The 20,244-nt window shown below is 37.0% G+C and overlaps 1 protein-coding gene across 5 annotated transcripts in view; it reads left to right on the top strand.

Annotated features, from left to right (window-relative positions):
• Positions 1 to 20,244, top strand: part of fhit (fragile histidine triad diadenosine triphosphatase) — a 371,924-nt gene that overhangs the window by 104,089 nt on the left and 247,591 nt on the right. For all 5 annotated transcript variants that reach the window (XM_077202667.1, XM_077202671.1, XM_077202668.1 and 2 more), the window contains one exon: positions 6,696 to 6,817. In XM_077202667.1, the coding sequence (XP_077058782.1) occupies positions 6,712 to 6,817 (106 nt within the window). In that variant the 5' untranslated portion in view covers positions 6,696 to 6,711. The remainder of the gene's footprint in view (positions 1 to 6,695; positions 6,818 to 20,244) is intronic.

Raw genomic sequence — 20,244 nt, 5'->3', positions numbered from 1 at the left:
TCACTTGGAAACGCGAAGCTAAAGTTATCTTGTTATTATTGCGTCCTTGTATGGGCACGGAAGGGAGGGGGAGGAGACGGGATGAGGAGGAGGGAGGGAGGGTCTTCGTTTTGTTTGACAGTACTTCGAACGTCAACAAGAAGGGATGTCACCCGACATCGCTTAGAGCACCTTTAAACCGTGTCCTCCACTGTAGGCCTGCACTTTTTAAAAGACGACTATATCTACATTCTGTCCTTTGATATTTTTCCACGTGATGATTCTTTGGACTGCGGATGAGATGATGGTGTGATAACTTTAGAGCGTCCTGACAGTTTTACTGGTAAGCCACTGCTGATCAGAAAATTGGATCTAAATAAGATTTCTATACAGACGCTCAGTGCGGCGGTGTTTAAACACAGGTGATATAGGCTACATTGTAAGAGTTTTTTTGAATTAAAACAAGCTTAAATTCGATGTCTCCTTCGTCCAGCAGCGTCTGTTAATCAGACGTTTCCTTTTGTTGTGGCAGATTGGATGAGCCGCATCTTAATAACAGAGGTGGATCTGCCGAGGGAATATGGGAACCAAATTGAAAATGTTTGTCTAGAATATAAGATAAATTTTCCCTGCACATCTGGGACTTACCTATATTGTAACATAGATGGTAGTGTTTTGGCTATAATAAAAGATGAGCATAAGTCAAAAATTATAATTTTGTAGTACATGTATTGTTTATTTAAAGGAGCAGAACGCATCCACTTTAAAATGCATTGAAGAAATCAATAGTATTTTTGATATGTTAAAGTGTAATTTCAGGGCCAATATAGTGGCATCAAAAAGTGGTCTGTTTTATGTGAGTTAAAAATAACATTTAGAGCCGGTTTGTCCAAATAAGCACTCCTTATACCGACCTTTTATATAGTGCACATTTTGAGGGGAAAGGAATTTTATAATGATGTACGAAATCATAGTAGACATTCTTGAGGGCACTCATTCGGTCCCATAATGCACCGCAATAACTAGTCATTCATCTCGCCAGAAGATGCCATCCAAAACAGAATCATAAGGCATTGTCACATTGTTCTGTACATTTTTGAGGGTGAAATCCAGTGATTTCAATATGAATCCATGCATTGGATTTCACAAAAGCTTGAAAGATTTTGCCATGTAGGTTTCTAATTGGGTTTATTTGAATTTGCTGCGTTGACTATGCCACAATATTAGATATAGAGTAAGGAACTTTGTTTTGAATCTTTATTATTATTATTATTATAAATTGTTTTTGTAATAAAGTAAGTTTGACATAATTATGGTGGTCCTTTGTCATGGTGGCCGTCATGTTGAGATCACACGGCCAGCTAAATTATTGCACTTTTAGTTGGGGAATACGTTAATCATAGTTATTAAACAGCTCCCAGATATTGCTATAATTTCCACAGTCTATGCTTTTACATAATCAAAATCAGTAGGCATACGTGTAGTACTGTAAAGGGTTTAGGGTGGTGTTTTGGACAGGACCTCAGTGCACCTTTGTCTAAAAATAACCCATGTGGATTTTCAAATTTACCAGAGGCTCAAGGAATGCATGGATTTCTTGCTTGTATTTAAAATGGTAAAAATATTTTGGCAACGCCTCCGACCTTAACACGGAGCTCTACACAGAGATATGCTACCAAACCACCTGTAAGTGTAGAGCTTTATTCAACCATCTGTGCAAGAGCATTCAGACGATTTTGAGAAAGGTTGTAAGGTCATTTGCTCATTTTAAAAAGCACATTCAAGCATTAATCTGTTTTTTTATGTTAGTATAAATAATTACCAATACTATAATTTACAAAGCAGCATGTTACATCCAGATGCCTTGCCTTTTCCTTTGTGTATATCACAGGTTCTTGGTGTGAACACATTTAATTAGTCATTATTATAATAACACATAAACGCAAACGTGCCCACATGCACACGCACGCATGCATGCACGCACGCACGCATGTCTGACTCCATTACTGTCAATGCACCCAGGAGAGATCGGCAGTCAGCATTAAACCGGTGATGAAATCTTTCATTACTGCCTTATTGATGTAGCTGTACTTGTGGGATCTTATTTGCTACCAAACCTCTCCTGCAAATAAAACTTAATGAGACGACGTTTCAACACTTGCTTTTCTTCTGATAGCATTTCAAAACACGGGAACTCCCTCTAGCCCTCTGTCTGGATGCATCTGCAACCTGAATAGACTCTAGTTATCGGCAAGCTAAATTGACAGCTGAAGCCCACTGCTGTGTATGTTTGGGAGCTGTTTTTCCTCTCGTTCCAGGTAGATGAAATGCAGTGTGCCAAAGGCCATGTTTGGATGGAAAATGGAATCAAACGTGTATGTTCTTCACCTTGAGGTGCTTTCTGTGTGGTAAATCATTGGTTATTCATCATGATTAGTTTTATGCTGTGCCACACTCCATCAGCAGTCCGCTAAAAGTTCATTCATCAATGCCATAGTCTTGCCATTCAAACCCAACTTGTTATTACAATGCTATTACATTGTAATAAGACATTAACAAGACGTGCAAATGCTCTTGTCCTTAATAGAGAGAGAACAGTAAGTTTTAAACAAGCTAAATGTGAAAGAGAAGTCTTGATGTAAAAGGTATACTGTATATGGGCAGTTGTCTCGGCAATGTTACAGACTTGAACATATTAAACAAATTATTTAAAGCCCTATTTCAACCAAATAAAGTGTAGCTGTGATACTTACACAGAATTCAATTTCAAACCAAGCTGTTGGTCAATGCGACGAACCCATTGTGAAATCTGTGTGAGGAAATATTTTGCTCTCACGCAACAAAAGTTGAATGTGACCACACTTTCTTAATGGACTATAAAAAATGCCACAGATAAACATTGCACACTAGAATTTGAGACCCAGCCAGGGAGTTAGCACAGAACATACTAGCTGATCTACTACAGCATGTGCTCGATACACTTACTGATAAAGACGAAAGATTGCTCTGTTTGTACACTGAGCCATACAAGATTAATCTGTTGTATCACTAACATCACCCAAGGATATGAATTCAAAATGCCAAACGAAATCTCAGAAAGCCTTTGTTTGTTGGGCCTCGATGAGACATTCTTTTCATCTCCAATGAGAAGTATTCAACTGAGTTTATTCAATTTAGGGCTCAATGCTTGGTGGACTGAACCTAATAGTTGTTTATAGTCTGGTAAAAAGAAGGGACAGCTCAGCCTAGGGCGGCATATCATTGCTTTTGTGTTTAAATTGGAGATGGGTCTCGCATGGATATAGCCTAAGGTCTGCTTTTGAGATATGCTTTATGTCATCACACTAAACTCATCTCCTTGAGCTCTGGAAAGATGGGAACATGCTCTTTTGAATTTTATGTGTCATACTGTACATATGTCATATTATTTTTCCATTTTCCATTATTGTTATCAACTGTATAATTAAATTTGTAATTGAACTCATTCTATTGCATTTCAGTACAAATAAAAGGTTGCTGTAAGGAAAACACCCAGTGCTTGAATGCATTCACATTAGTTTTGCGCTAATCAGGCCATAGTGGATTGAAACATATGCATAAAAGACCTTGACTCTGTGTGTTGTATTCCGATGGAGGATATAATGTTTCCTGTATGTGTTTCATACTGTCACAGGGATTTCAGTGGCTTTGCAGTTATGAACACCTGAGCTCAATTCCACACGGGGGTAGTGGTCGATATGTCTTTACAGGCCACTGTGTAAAACAAGGAGGTGTTGAGATGCAGTCAACCTTTTGTTTTAAGGGGTCATGACATGTTGTGGCTGCGAGCAGTGCTCTGACATATAAAGAGCTTTAGGATATTTACAGACGGAAGAAAGGCTGAATTTGTAAGTGATATGTGTACCTGTATATTTTGTTTAAAACAAAAACAATTGAGATTTGTGCAAAAAAAAAAAATTGAAATAATGAATGCAATATGATTGTGATTGTGTTTAAAACAACACAGGAACACTTTATTTAATGGAGATTAATGTAAAATTCAATATATGGAGAAAACAAAATTACATTAAATAGCATACCAACGCCATTTGTTCTGATAAGTGCTTATCATGCCCGCATATTCCTAAAAATAAATGTTTGAGCTGAATTTCATTGGGTGAACCTTACATTGTGGCTGTGTGTGTGTGTGTTTGAATTAGTTTAGGGATTATTGTGTCTGCCGGTAAATGATGTATCAGTAGCGACGAGCAGGCTTCTGGATTTCACCGATTACACGCTGGAGCAGCAATCTGTGCAGTCAAGGTTACAGATAAGGATTAAACACGTAACCGGCGCAATAACGCTGCATGGAATGCAGGCCAAGCGCACGCCCAGCGAATCATGCGTGACTGTCACTGCTGCGAGCAGAGTCAGAAGCACGTTTGATGGAAATGTTGATATCAGATCACAGCGGAGAGCCGTTTCTCGTAACGGTTCATTCCACGCGCATGTGCTTTCCCATACCTGACGTGGAACAAAATGCCAAATGCGTGTTGTTAAGCACACGGGAGATGCACATTAATTAGGTCATTGCAAACTGTGGCACGCTAATTGCAGCATTGTGATTCTTAATTGCGGAATTGTTGGAATCTGTTTAGGAGGCTAATGCCCGAGACAGCTGGTGCGCACATTTTCCATTTTCCATTTTTTTTCCTTCATTTTCATCTCTTTTTTGGATTTCGTCCTCTGGGATAGCATCCAAACGCACAGTATGAGTCCTTTTCGCCATGTTTTCCTAAATTATGTGTTGCGTTGTGTTGTGTGTGTGTGCGCGCGCGTGTGCGTTTAGAGTGAAAGAATATTCATTTTTCTGTGTATGCCTGTAAATAATTCTGCACGCATGCATGTGCGTGTATCTGTGTGGGGTCATTTTGAGTTCACCTATGCCTGTGTGTGTATCTGTGAGGTTATTTTAACCCCATTTTAATAGTTAATGCACACACAAAAACACAACTCCCTGTGGTAATTACATATAATTACATTTATAAGGAAATCATGGCAATGAATTATTTTGTTCCATTATTTTCTCCTTATGTTACAGTAAATGCAGAACTGATTTGACATTTGTTTCGCTCGGTAAAAAAAAGAAGACAAATTAGGTGTTTACAAGCAGTTAAAAGCAATAGTTCACCTAAAAATGACAATTCTGTCATCATCCATAGAAGAAAGAAAATTGAATGTGTTTCGAATGATGTGCGGGTGAGTAACCTAAATGATGGCAGAATTGTCTTTTTTTTTCAGTTGAACTGTTCTTTTATTTCTACCTGGGATGGTTAATGCGACTGCACTAATATATTTTTAGCTGATCAATGCGAACTGAAATTCCCCGGAGAAGTTGCCTAAATTTAGGAAGAGGCCGCTGATCTTGGTCGATACTTGTTTGTAATGGTGGGCGTTAAAAAGCCCTCCCAGTGCGACAAGATGCCTCTTTTTTTTGCTTTATAGATTGTTCTTTGTTTGAACTCTCGCTTTTTCAGATATTCGTTTTATCATTGACATCTCCCATTGAGACTGTTTTAAAATAGCTCGGCATCAATTTGTTTACTTCAAGTATTGCTATATGAGATGCCTTTCATCTAGACTGAAATGAGAGTAGAAATGTGATATAATTCCTAATTAATGCAGAATGTTTTTTCTCAAACAATTAAAAGAGTAGACAAAAACTTTATTTAACATAATGTAGGATTAGCATGTTAGTTTTCTCGGGTAACCTTAACTATTGGGCTAATGACGTTGTCTGAACCTATTAATTCATTACAAATAATTTAAAAAATGCAATTTATACAATGACTTGATGTTTGGGTGCACTGTAAAACGTGCCCTAACATTGTTTCACAAAGTAAAAAAAAAAAAAAGAAAAAAAAAATATATATATATATATATATAATTCTTTTTTTTTAAGAGTATGTTTTACAAGAAAAGACTTCTGACTTTTCTCTAACTTCTTAGTCATGTTTAATTCAATGCGTTAATTGGAGTTTCTTTGAAACAATTTGCTAGTAAATTTCACAAATAGTTACAAAGTAAATTGCACATCAGATTTATTTTTTCAGTGTGATACAAAAATTCAGTTAAACAATATAAAGACATTTTTCTATTAGTTTATCGATTATTATTTATATTGTATATTAATTTAATGAATGTATATTTATCTGTTATTATATATTACTGTTATTTTATCTAAACTGCTTCACTACTTATTTGGAAAAAAAATTTCATACCAAATCAAAGTCATGTGGTGCGACCAACACACAGAAACATGCAGAAACAACAACAACAACATACAACAGGAAATGATATCATAGTGCGGATCCCTGCTGACCCTCATGACTATGTCAAGGTCTTCAATACAATATCAGATCATTTGATGTTTTTTTAATGACATTTTCAGGTTGTAAAATGTAATTTGGTGCAACCCAAAAACGTAATGATTACCTTGTAAAATATATAATTTGTGTTCAAAGTGTAAGTAAAATATTACTATATAGGCCTACTTGACATTTAAATTGAACTTTTCTTGAAAATGATGTTAAGTTTTTCAAAACCTTATGAAATCAACATTAATACAAAGAGTACATTTAAAGAGCCTGCCAAATGTGTTTTAGAAATGTTTTTCCTTTTCTTCATTGAGGACACTTTTGTTTGACATTGACTGTGTGAAACTCTGTGTCTTACAGAACTTGCTGATCCGCTATGGCTACCTTACGCTTTGGGCAGCACATCATTAAATCCTCTGCTGTGTTTTTGAAGACGGAGTTGTCCTTCGCACTTGTCAACCGAAAGCCGGTCGTGCCTGGCCGTATCCTTTTCGGGTTTACCATAGTGACTGGGGTATTACACTGAGGTGAAGCAAGGTAGGATTTTCTGTCTGTCTTTCCCCTGTCGTCTCTGTTTACTGTGGTATATAGTGTACTCAGAAGAGCAGTTCTGCTTGGTCTGACCTTTGCATTAGGCCATATCAACAGATGTTTGTGATCCAACCTTTCAGAACCGGCCATCTTTGGGAAGAAAGCTTTTGGATTGGCTAAAAGTTTTTCAATTTACTGGTATATTTTGAACTGTAATGAACTTAGGGTCTTTCGCAGTGGGTAGCTCTAAGAACTTAGTTCTAGGAACCAGCCACTAGGGTGGTTCCCGGAGAACTAATGGTTCACTTAGGAACATTTTCCTGGTTGCATTCGCACCGCTAGTAGGAACTCTGAAGTGACGTAAGCAGCACTTGTGACTTTTTATTTTGACAACGCTGAGAACGCCAGAGCCTGAGCACTCAGCGCTCGCATTCTCCGTGTTCATTATTTTACGATCTGTCTTACGCCTGTTTCACACATACTCTGTGTGCAGTGCGTATGCGGCACAGGAGCTATTGTGCTTTCACATATGCTGCGTTTGCAGTGCACAACTGATCTACGGCTGTACCACAAACACAACATTTACTCTCTATTTTTTATTTCAGATCAATATGTTTATTATCAGCGTCTTTTATAAAATAATATAAAAAAAGTTTTAGTATTGCGATTCACAGACGCATTCACGTTTATACTCAATACACTTAAAAAACGTATTATTCAATGCATTACTTCTGTATAGATTTAATTCTTAAGTTGCTCAAGCAAGTGGCAAAAATATTTAACATCTGGCCCTACTCATGTTAGTATCGCAAACATTTTAAATTAAAACATTCAATTTACAAAGGCAGCTATCTCATACATTTTCTTTTGCATTTAAATCTTTTTTTATAAGAAATATTGTGGGTCACAAAGAACTTGTTTTTCCACATCCACGAAGAGACGAGTAGCTACGCCATTATAACGTTGTTGAGGTACTGTGTAGTTTTCCTTGCTTTAATTACCCCGGGCTTAAAGTTAAAAATAAAATGACTGTGAAAAATAGTAGTATAATTTAATTAAATGCATTTATGGTGAGATTACTATATTTTCATGTCAATCTGTGTTCATTCTGACCACGAACCATGCACACGACGCCATACATGCTGTCTGCCATCCGCCCTGTGCAGTGAAAACCGGGATTCAGCCGAGAAGAGAACACCTCTCCAAAGTGCCAGATGCCATCGAATGTGAGCATTTGCCCACTCAAGTCAGTTACGACAACGAACTGCAGTCAGGTTGAGACCCCTATGAGGACAACGAGCATGCAGATGAGTTTGTGCAGAAATTATTTTGTTATGCAAACCGATTGTTGCAGCAGCTGTCTGGGTGGCTGGTCTCAGACGATCTTTGAGGTGAAGATGCTGGATGTGTAGGTCCTGGGCTGGTGTGGTTACAAGTGGTCTGCGGTTGTGAGGCCGGTTGGATTTACTGCCAAATTCTCTGAAACGCCTTTGGAGACGGCTTATGGTAGAGAAATTAACATTCAATTCGCGGGCAAGAGCTCTGGTGGACATTCCTGCAGTCAGCATGGAATGTCACGCTCCCTCGAAACTTGTCTCATCTGTGGCATTGTGCTGTGTGATAAAACTGCACATTTTAGAGTGGCACTTTTATTGTGGCCAGCCTAAGGCACACCTGTGCAATAATAATGCTGCCTAATCAGCATCTTGATATGCCACACCTGTGAGGTGGATGGAGTATCTCGGCAAAGGAGAAGTGCTCATTAACACAGATTTCGACAGATTTGTGAACAATATTTGAGAGAAATGGGCCTTTTGTGTGCATAGAAAAAGTCTTAGATCTTGGAGTTCAGCTCATTAAAAATGGGGGCAAAAACAAAAGTGTTGCGTTATTTATTTATTTATATATATTTCTTTTTTTGCTTTTGCTTACATAGAACATATGAGGCGTTGCGTTGTGCACGTTTCAAGACAGTTTCAAAGTTAAATGTTTAATGTCCAGTGAATGGCGCTAAAATATTGTTACGGAAGCAGACTCAGGAGAGAAATATATATGTATATATTTATGAAATATAATAATACACATTATATATACAAAAACCTTTGTTAGATGTGATTAATCGTGATTAATCGATTTGACAGCACAAATATATATATTACACACACACACACACGAAAGCGCTATATAAATGCAGTCCATTTACCATTTACCCATTGTTATCAAAAAATTTATTATTGCCACAAAATGTTATGTTTTACTTGATGAAAGACGGTTATTGACTGGAAGATGCTACCTAGTGTCTATAGTTTCTGACATTAACAGGAGATAAGAAAACACACCAAAAACATTTACTGAGAGAGAATACATGAAAGATAAGGAAATACAGCAAAAATAATTATTTAGTGAGGAAACTTACACACACACACACACACACACACACACACACACACACACACACACACACACACACACACACACACACACACACACACACACACACACACACACACACACACACACACACACACACACACACACACACACACACACACACACACACACACACACACACACACACAGCTAAAGGTTTTACACAGGTAAAAGGTAATAAGATAAAAGATAAAAAGTCCAATTAATCATGCCCCAGATAATGTATTCGTATATATACTTTCATGTATTTGCATAAAACAAAATTAAGAATATGCTGACTTTTAAAGCCAGTTTTTGCAATATCCATTCAATGACTTACTTTTACTTTCAAAGACATTACAATAATGTAATGCATTTGAATTACTATATTTGGCAGATATTTCTATATGGAACTAAGTGTAGTAAATTAATTGGCATTTTATGATTTTTTTATTTTATTCAGTTGACCCTAACCCTAAATGTATCATTTTGATATTCCAGTTTTGTGCGCCTCTTTAAATCTTGCGGACACAAGTTGTACTCTTTTCAGAAGCTGATTCCGATGCATGCAACATGAAAAGCAAAATGCCTTGAATCATCATCTGATGCTCCTTAATACATTCTCCTCTTTTTTACTTTGCTTCAAAAAGAAAGTGGATACTTTTTTTGTCTATTAATCTTAGTGCTCAATGTTCAAATGCAAACCTTGCATAAATTTGCATGATTTCCATTGCTGATTTGTTTGAATAATGTCCTTAGTCTCTTTTCGAATAGCAATAAGTCCTTGGCTTTGCGGCAAAAGATCTTCAAGTGCTGCTCTGCCTTACATAAGCCGCTATGTTTAGATTAACTTTTGATGGAAAGCCATTTTTCACAGCATTGTAGGCCACTGCAGCACAAACCTAAAATCCAACAAGCAGCAGCAGTGTTTGGAGGGCATAAGAAATACATTAGCATTATTTAATTGTTGCTCAAGCGGCATGAAACATTATGGCACTGCCAGGAAGTAACAGTCACATGAGAGCTAAAGGGAAAAGCTGATAATGTGTAGAAAAGAGGCATATAGAGTGAATGTTTAATCAGAATTGCAACAATGGTATGTTTATCAATGGAATTTGTAATGTATTGCTTCATTATTAATATTCCTGTGTACCCAAATTTAGTGCTACACTTAATATTTTGTATGTAATGAAGTGACAAGTGTGTTCCAGGTTAAATACAAGTTCAGCTCAATCAACAGCATTTGTGGCATAATGATGATTACCACGAACATTAAGTAAATGTAAATGCATGAAATTCCGTCTTATCCCTCATTAATATAAATGAATGAATGCATAAATAAATACAAATGGTGAGGCAGTTGTAATGGAAGTAAATGGGAACAATTTTTAAGTTAAATCAGATAAAACATATTTATTTATAAAGCTTTTTTGTAATAGGCTACCTATTTTATGCTTTTTTTTCATTTAACACAATGATGAATTTTAATGATCTTGTGGGGGTAATTTCTCAGCCAAAGTTGATGTGTGATTAATCTGCGCATCATGTAGTTAATTAGATCAAAAATTTGAATCGCTTTGCCGTGCCTGTATATTATTTTATAATTTTGAGCAAGGATCAAGGGTTAATTGATCTTTTTATGTGTTTTGTGACAGTTGTTCTGAAATACAGTGGTGGCCAAAATTATTAGAACACTTGGCATATTAAAAAGGTTTCAGTTGCTATTTTCCAAGAGGAAAATTACCCTAAACATTCTTCTATTGCCGGAACTACCTACGACCGAAGGAAACTGCTGGAACATTGAAAATGATGGACTGGTATCGTCGAAGTCCAGACCTCAACCCTATCGAGAAAATTTGGGCCGAGTCAGAAAATAAACTGGATAGATCTATTGTGCATTCAAAGGAAAGCCTTTGGCTTCATTTGCAGAACGCATGGGATAACATTAGTTTTCTCAGGAAAAAATATATGGACACTATGCCAGAGAGATGTGCTGTTATAATTGCTGCAAAAGGTGGACATACCAAATATTAAAGTTAAAAGTGAAAAAAAACAGTATGATTCACTTCATCTGATATTTGTTGTGCTCAGAGCAGCCATCTGCATGTTTCATGAACATTATGAAATGATATCATGGATCGGAGGCAAAAAAGTTCAATATTTTCAGATCTGTCAGGTGTTTTAATAATTTTGGCTACCACTGTATGTTCATCCGACCAAATTTCAAATAGGCATTTCACTTCGTCTTTTCTCCAGGTTAATCCTTGATTCATTTTGAGAGGCATTAGCAGAACAAACACTGCTGCTTTTCATGCAACATATGTAATTACAATCATAGATTGTGATACAGCCTGCTTTCCAACCACAAGCCATCCGCTCCAGAGTTTGTTTTCAAGCGGGATGAGACCAGAGTTGTTCGACGTTCGGACTATCTCACACTGATATTTTTGGTGCGGATCCGAGTGCAATCTGCATGTTCATAGACCCTATGCACAAGTGAAACAAGCGCGCAGTCATCTTTCGAATTCTGTTCTGTTTTTGCGTTATCTCTGTATACTTCTATGGCATCACTGCCAAAGAATAATTATTTGGTGAGGTGGATTTACTTATTGTAGAGTTATCATGATCATTGTAATGTTAAAAGCGGATGTCATAACAAATGTCAGTAGCCGGGGAAGATTTTAAAATGAGCGGTTCATTCATAAATCCGTAAGATCTTACCTTCATGCTGCGGGAATACAAACCGCAAGACAGATGTCTCATCACAACACAGTGAGGCTACATAAAGTCTATATAGTTGAACAAATCCAGACTAAAGGAGAAAACACTGCAGGTTCCAGAACAAACGCTCCAAACGAGCCTATGTGTCCATTTAAGTGTCTCATCGTTGTTTGTTAGTTTTACTCTTAAAAACTGACATCTGTGCTTCCCCATTCTTAAACATCAGCAGCTGATGCTGTTATGATGATATGCAACACTATACCATAGGCATACGTTCATTTTCATTTAGCTGATTATACTGTATGTTGGCCAGTTCTAACTTTGAGCCCTTGCTAATATATTGTTATCTATATATTTAAATCATTTTAATATATTTTATGTATTTATTTGTTGTTTTGTTTGTTGTTGAACCCTTTGATTCTCTGTTCATTTGCAGATTGATATGATCATTCTTGAGTCATGTGGAATATGTTACGGAAGTAAGTCTGTGCTGTTTTCTTGGCTCTCGGCTCTCTCCACCTTTCGGTGGGCTCAGCAGGTTTTGTCTCGTATCAAAGCTGTTCACTTTGTACATGTATCAGTTCAGAAGAGCTTGGAGAGGTAGACAGCTCTTGGCAAAGATCTTAAAGCTTCCTGGCAGCTCTTGAACATCAGTATGACTCCTGAAACACAGAGTTCTCTGTGTGGGGAGCGGGTCCCTGGGGCAACGCTGGAAAATCCCGGAGGCTTTAGCTGGTGTGATTTAAGTTAGTCCACATCCCAACACATAACCACATGAAAGGTATAAGCTAGCCTGTCTGGCTCTCCTCCTCCACACACACTTATCTTCTGTTTCGAAACTTTTTTTCAACGATACTTCTGTCTTGTTTTATCACAAGTAGGGTTTGATATGGCGGCAGTAAGATGTTCTTTCTGTAGTCCGATGACAATTTCCATATTGCATATCATTGACAAAACACAGACAATCATTATTGCCCTCAGACGTATCTGCTCGTGAAGTCGGCTACAGCAAATAGATCGAACTTCTGGTCACTTTGCATGTCAATCAGAATTCTTGGCCAGAATATGTCTGGTTGTGCGAGACAACAGCAATGGTTGAGCCGGGTGTCTAAGTCTGACATTAAAAAAATAATTAATGAATGAATTAATTAAAATGATTTTTCATTTTAGACTTCAACACCTGGCTCAACCAATCTTCCATTAGGTTTTTAACAGTGTTTATTTAGGGTTCTTGGCAGATGCTGGAACCTCTGGGTACATTAACATGATAAATAGACACTTATTGTCAATGGAATCAAACTTGACTACAATTTAGAAGGTCCGTTCACGAGCACTAGCATGGAAGGAGGGGTTTAGGGAGACTGAAATTGTTTTCAGACTGTTTGAGAAATGAGGTGATGTGCAATGCATATTATGAAAAAAATATAGTGTTTTTGACCTTGGATGCATGTAAATCTATTGTAGGAGGCTCCAATCTAAAATGAGGAATGTTTAAAATAGCATAATAGGGGCACTTTTAAGACCTTGACATCTGCTGGCATTATGGGCCAATCTGTTTGTCGTGGATTTTATTGTTGTCAAAGTTTAAATAGGATCTCACATTGAGTTCTTACAGTACACACAGGCAAATCTAGAACTGCTCTGATTAAGGCTGGGTGGTAAATTGAATACTTACAATGATAATGCTGACTATATTTAATTAGGTAACATTGCGAATATTGAAATTCTTCTAATGTGAGATTTATTTGACTTTTTAAGTTTCCTAAAAAACACGTTATTAGACAAATGTCCATTTCACACATGATCTGTGTGCAGTACTACACAGTTCGTTTTAAAAAAAAAAATCACATCTGATTTAAATTAATCAGATGTGAATCAGATCAGTGAATAATATGTTTGTGGATATAAATATTTTCAAAAATATATATTTAGACAAATTTAATTTTTTTTATTTGAAAACACAGGAAATCTTACTCACCAAAGCTGCATTTATTTGATCAAAAACAGTTAAAACAGTAATATTTTGAAATATTATTGTAATTTAAAGGTACCGTTTCTGTTTTAATACTGTCTTTTTAAAATATATTTTATTTCTGTAATGGCAAAGTAGAATTCTTCAGCATTCAATTTTCTAGTCTAACCCCAGACTTTTGTGTGGTAGTGTATGAATATTGATTTTGATGCCTATCATTGTTTGATACTGAGCGATAATTCCAACAAAAGCAATTAGCTTCATAATTTCATTTCCAACTTAAAATGATTGCGAAAGCGACTCTAAAACGAATAAACCACTAACAGTCATCAAATCAATTGCTTAATGAACTAAGCCAGGCAAGTTGGACTTAATGGGCTTGCTGACACACTGGTGTATTTCACTTTTAATCAAAGGTAAAGATCACTCTCTAGGCAATTCACTGATTGCAGTTTTGTTGATCTTATAAAGCATTCATTTATTTATTTATTTTCACTCATTCCCTGTATTGTCACTCATTATGTTTATATTATGCTAATATTGCCTTGTCCCAGTTGGTGTCTCACTGGAAAAACAGTGCTCTATTCCTCATTATCCGGCAGACTCGATCTCGTCACCTGCCAAATAATGTTGCTTAATGTAAATATTTGCTGAACATGTGAACATAAACATCAGCGCAAATTGGATTAGTACGATTATGACAATTTCGCCAGCTCAGCAAAAATCCGTGTCAGCTCTAAGCTGCATGACCATGTGTGTTTATGGGGGTGCTGATATAGTGGAGGTGAGCATGGGGTAAGCTGTGTCACTCCCTTGATCTAGGCTTCTGTACATAAGATTTGTCATGTGACACTATATTTAGAAAGGACACCTCAGATATACAGGCACCTATGATTGTAGAAGGCATTTGTTTTACATAATTTTTTTCTCCACACATTTATTTCTCATATTGCAGGCAAATTGAATTTTAAAACTTGAAACCAATTTAAATGCAGATTCATCTAGGTTATTGTTGTTATTATCATTATTAAGGTTTTAAATATTTATTTTTATACAAATATAAGAAGCATTTTTACTAAAGAAGCATTTTAGCAAGAGTTTTTTTTACATAATTTTTAGCACCGTTTTCATGGAATTTTGGGGGGAAAAATTCACATGGCAAGATCTATACAGAATTATTATTATTACTACTATTACTAATACTTTGTATTTAGAAGTTAACTGCAAAATAAGTATTTTTGCAAGAGTTGATGCATCATTTTTAACACATCCATGGAATTTTGGAAACATAATTTATATATTTTGTTAGCAATGCAAACTGAATTTTAATAATACATTTCTTTTGCCAAAGGATATTTATCCAGGATTATTATCGTTATTATTTTTTGTAGTATTAATAACAAAAGTAATAATAACAAGATGCTATTGTTACGTTAGTATATGTTATTAGCATTATTATTATTATTATTATTATTAGGAAACCTGTAAAATAAATATATTTATTTAAATATATTTTCTAAATAAATATATAAATTTTTTATTTAAAAAGCATTTAAATGCAAGTTACCTGCAAACAAATTTTTTTCAAGAGTTGTTTTTTTACATCATTTTAAATCGCGTTTTTTCATATAATCTTGTAAACAAAAAAAAACATGGCAAGCAAATTGAATTTGTGTCAAAGCAGATTTATCCAGGATTGTTTTTGTTGTTTTAAAAAAGTAAAGAAAAGAAGAAAAAACGTTTTAACTTCAAAATAAAGCATTTTTGCAAGAGTTGCTGTGATACCTTAGCATGCATTTCCAGAGATTAGCATTGTTCTGCTGAGAAGTTACTGTACTATAAGTTACTATAAAACATGCTATCTGTTTCAGTACATCTTACCTTCTTGCCTATATCTATTTCATTTTCCTGGAACACATACCGATCCATTAGACAAACAGCTGCATCTCTTACAAAGAGCGTCTGTACATTGAAAGATGCTATCAGCGCTGATAAAGTGGCCCATCTTCTCAGAGCTGCTGTAAAATATTAATTATTCTAAACAAGAGTTTGCTCACTGGCAGATCTGAAGGTCGAACTCGCATCTAATGGCGTTTCATATCATACATTTCACCGCAGGTTCGCAGACGACATTATTGGAATAAAATGAGCCGGGCTATGAATTCTGAGAAACTTTATGAAGCAGAACACTCACAAGTCACATCAGTTGATTAATCGTCTCTCTTCTGAATGAATTAGGCTGCACAATACTCTCAAGATGATGAGATGATGCCAACAGATCCGCTAATCCTATTAAAATTCATAATTAGCAATATTCTTGTTTCCCAAGGTAGTAAATGAAAGAGATAATGAATAAAATAAATAGAAGATTTGAAAGTGATGCTAGAACAATACATGGCATTATCCTCAAATCTGCAGTCCCAGCTTCAGACTCCTGCTGAGGGATTTAGGCTTTATTGAGATGCTCCTTGGTCTACAGCCTTTAGGGGTCTGGGGACCGCTCGAGTCAATCATGTGCTTTTGTTTCCCTTGTATTTATAAGAGATCAACCCAAAATGTGCACGCAGGGCATCAGAGACCAGCAATGACGTCGTCTTTCTCCCCTCTCCACGAGAATGTGCCGTTGACATGCGGTGAAGATCCTCGCGTAAGATTTGATTTCTTTTCTCACCTTCTTGTTCTATTGATGAATATTCCATCTGTTACACTTCCTGCCCGGCAGGACGGTTTCTTTCAGCTCGGTTAGGAGTGCACGCTTCTATCATGGCACGTTCGGAGTGTTACATTGCATGTTTTCTATAGCTTTGAGTATTCAGTAAGTGCCGTTGTTTTGACCCTCTTATTGCCATAAATCTTTTATGAGAACTTTTGTCTTCTGCTGAATTAAAAAAAAAGGTATTATTATTTTTCTTTGTTTTGTTCAATTTAATTTAACTAAATAATTTTGTACCAAAAATAGAGGCAAGGGTGGTTGCCAGAACTGTACTGTAAATATGGACATACAATATAATATTTAAGCGACTGTATTTAAGTTTAATAATAATAATATTATTATAATAATACGTTTTATTTATATAGCGCCTTTCCAGAGCTCAAGGACGCTTTACAATAGACAAGCAACGATAAAGGCAGAGGACAAAGACAGCAGACAAAACAACAGTAGGTAGATAGTGTAGGTAAAGAAAATGAGAAATTAGAAAAAAAAAGACAGATAAAAACATTCCAGTACAACTTAAGAGTTATGACATTCAGCAAATAAATGAGTTTTGAGCATGGATTTGAATTCAGAGAGAGTGTTAACAGAACAGAGTGATCGGGGTAGAGAGTTCCATATTTTGGGTGCTACAACACTGAATGATCTGCCCCCCATCGAAACAAGGCGATGTTGAGGGACGACGAGAAGGCTAGAGTCGGAGGATCGTAGAGAGCGAGTCGGTGCGTAGGGGTGAAGCAGATTACAGAGATAGGGGGGAGCCAAGCCGTGCAGAGATTTAAAAGTGAGAAGGAGAATTTTGAATTTAATACGGTAAGCCACGGGAAGCCAGTGAAGATAATGCAAAATTGGAGTGACATGTGCAGAACGCTTGGTGTGGGTGAGTATTCTGGCAGCAGAGTTTTGAATGTATTGCAATTTGGAAATGGAGCTAGCAGGAAGGCCAAAAAAAGTGCATTGCAGTAATCGAGACGTGATGTGATAAATGCATGGATGACAGTTTCAGCGTCTGAGATACTGATGAAGGGACGGAGCTGAGCGATGCGGTGTAGATGAAAGAATGCTGATTTAGTGATAGAATTAATATGAGAATGGAAAGATAGAGAGGAGTCAAAGATTACACCAAGACTTTTAACAGTACTAGATGGTTTGATGTGAGAGCCAGCGAACTCACAGGTGAAGTTAGTAGGAATTTTGTTAGTGAGTGACGGAGGTCCGGTAAAAATAATCTCAGTTTTATCCATGTTAAGTTTTAAAAAATTTGAATGAAGCCAATCTTTTATTTCATGCACACAAGCAGAGATTTTGTCAGTTGTGATAGATAGAGTCGATGTACAGGTAGTATATAATTGAATTTCGTTAGCGTAAAAATGATAATTAAAACCATGACGGCTGAGGATCTGACCAAGAGGTATTATATAAATTATGAATAGTAATAGCCCTAAAACGGATCCCTGTGGGACACCTTGCTTCAGGGGGACAGTAGATGAACGAAAATCTTTAACTGAAATGTAGAACTGTCTATCAGAGAGATAGGAAGAAAACCAAGAAAGAGCAGCACCAGAAATACCCACACCCAAAAGGTGAGAAATGAGTAGTTGATGGGAGACAGTATCGAAGGCAGAGCTGAGGTCCAGCAGCAGGAGCATAGACAGAGAACCTGAGTCAGCAGAGAGAAGCAGATCATTGATTACCTTAACTAGTGCCGTTTCAGTACTATGTAGAGGGCGAAAACCAGATTGAAGAGGATCAAAAAGCTTATTTTCGACTAGAAAAGACTGAAGCTGGGAGGCAACAGTACTTTCTAGTAATTTAGCCATGAAGGGTAGATTTGAAATAGGACGATAGTTGCATAATACTGAGGGATCAAGGTTGGTTTTTTTGAGAACAGGGGTAACAGCAGCAGTTTTGAGTGGCAGAGGGAATGAAGCAGAGGTAAGAGATGCATTGATGAAGTGAGAAATAGCTGCAGAGATAACTGAATGGCAGAGTTTCAGAAGAGGAGTAGGAGCAGGGTCAAGACGACAAGATGAAGGGTTGGATTTCAAGATTAACTCAGAGACAGAAAAAGGAGTAGTCAGAGAAAAGTAAGACAGGGACTGTCCAGATTGGTTCGGCAGATAACTAATATTTTCAGCATCATTAGAGAGGCACTGGTTTATGGCATCTGTCTTTTCTAGCAGGTGAGTCATGAATGAACTACAGAGTTCATCAGAAGCTAGAGTAACAGGAGTTGGAGGTTTGGTGAGTTTGTTTATTGTGTTAAATAATGCTTTTGGTCTGTTACTTGATTTATTAATTGTGGCAGATACAAAACTCGAACGAGCCAAGTTCAGGCCCGATTTGTAATGTTTAAGATGTTCAATAAAAGCTAAATAGTGAACAGTCAGGCCAGTTTTTCTGTAGTGACGCTCAAGCCGTCTACCAGTGGTCTTTAAGATACGGAGTTCAGGAGTGTACCAAGGAGAGGAATGTGTGAAAGGGACACTTCTGGTCTTAACAGGAGCGTGCTTATGTAAGATATCCGAGATTATGGAGTGATAGTTAGATAATATCAGGGAGGGAGAAGAGATATCAAAGACATCAGATAGATTAGAAGAAGCAATGGAGGTACAAAATAATTCAGTATCAACAGCTTTGAGATTGCGGTAGGATATAACAGTTGTTGAACATTTCTTACGCATAGGCAAGCTGAAACTAAAATCAAGAAATGTATGATCAGAAATACCAGTGTCAGTAGAAGAGATGGTAGAGATATTGGCTCTTGATGTACAGATCAAATCAAGGGTATGACCACGCGTATGAGTTGGAAAATTTACATGCTGAGTAAGATTAAAACATTCGAAGATGGAAAGTAACTGATTGGTGTTAGAGCAGACAACATCAACATGAATATTAAAGTCACCAAGCAGTAGAATGGGAAATGACAATGAGCAGGCGAGCGTCAACAGTTCACTGAGTTCAGAGAAGAAGTTGGACAGGACCTTAGGAGGTCGATAGAGCAGTATAATTATGAGAGAGTCAGCCTTCAAAACCATGTATTCAAATGTATTGGTTTCGTGAAAGTCAAGTTGCTTGCTACGGAGGTTATCACGGTGGATGATGGCGAGACCACCCCCTTTACCATGGAGTCGAGGTCTAGACAGATACTTATATCCATCTGGCGTAAGTAGATTTAACTGTAGAAAATCTTCAGGAACTTGCCAAGTTTCAGTGAGAAGAAAAATGTCAAGCTTATTGTCAGTGATCATTTCATTGAGATAAGGGGCTTTGTCCGGAATTGATCGACAGTTCAAAAGTGCAAAGTGATGATGCAAAAGATTCGAATTAAATGTATGTTGCTGAGCACTATCAGTGAGATAGATCAGAGGGTGCTGAATGGTGGGACCAGCAGGCAATTGTCTAGGTATGGACAATTTTCTATTGCTGGTCCAGATGCATGGTGGAGGATCAGGCTTGGAAGAAAAAGTACTCATGAGTGTGCGCCGCGAACGGTGTATGCATCTTGAACGACGGAGAATCCCTAGTCTCTGACAGTAATCATTCGTCCTCGGATCAAGACG

The sequence above is a fragment of the Siphateles boraxobius genome, unplaced genomic scaffold (genome assembly GCF_051911475.1).
Source record: "Siphateles boraxobius isolate OS27281-9 unplaced genomic scaffold, OSU_SipBor_1 5, whole genome shotgun sequence".
NCBI lineage: Eukaryota > Metazoa > Chordata > Actinopteri > Cypriniformes > Leuciscidae > Siphateles > Siphateles boraxobius.
The sequence above is the reverse complement of the archived record's forward strand: the minus strand, read 5'-3'. Positions and strand labels throughout refer to the sequence as shown.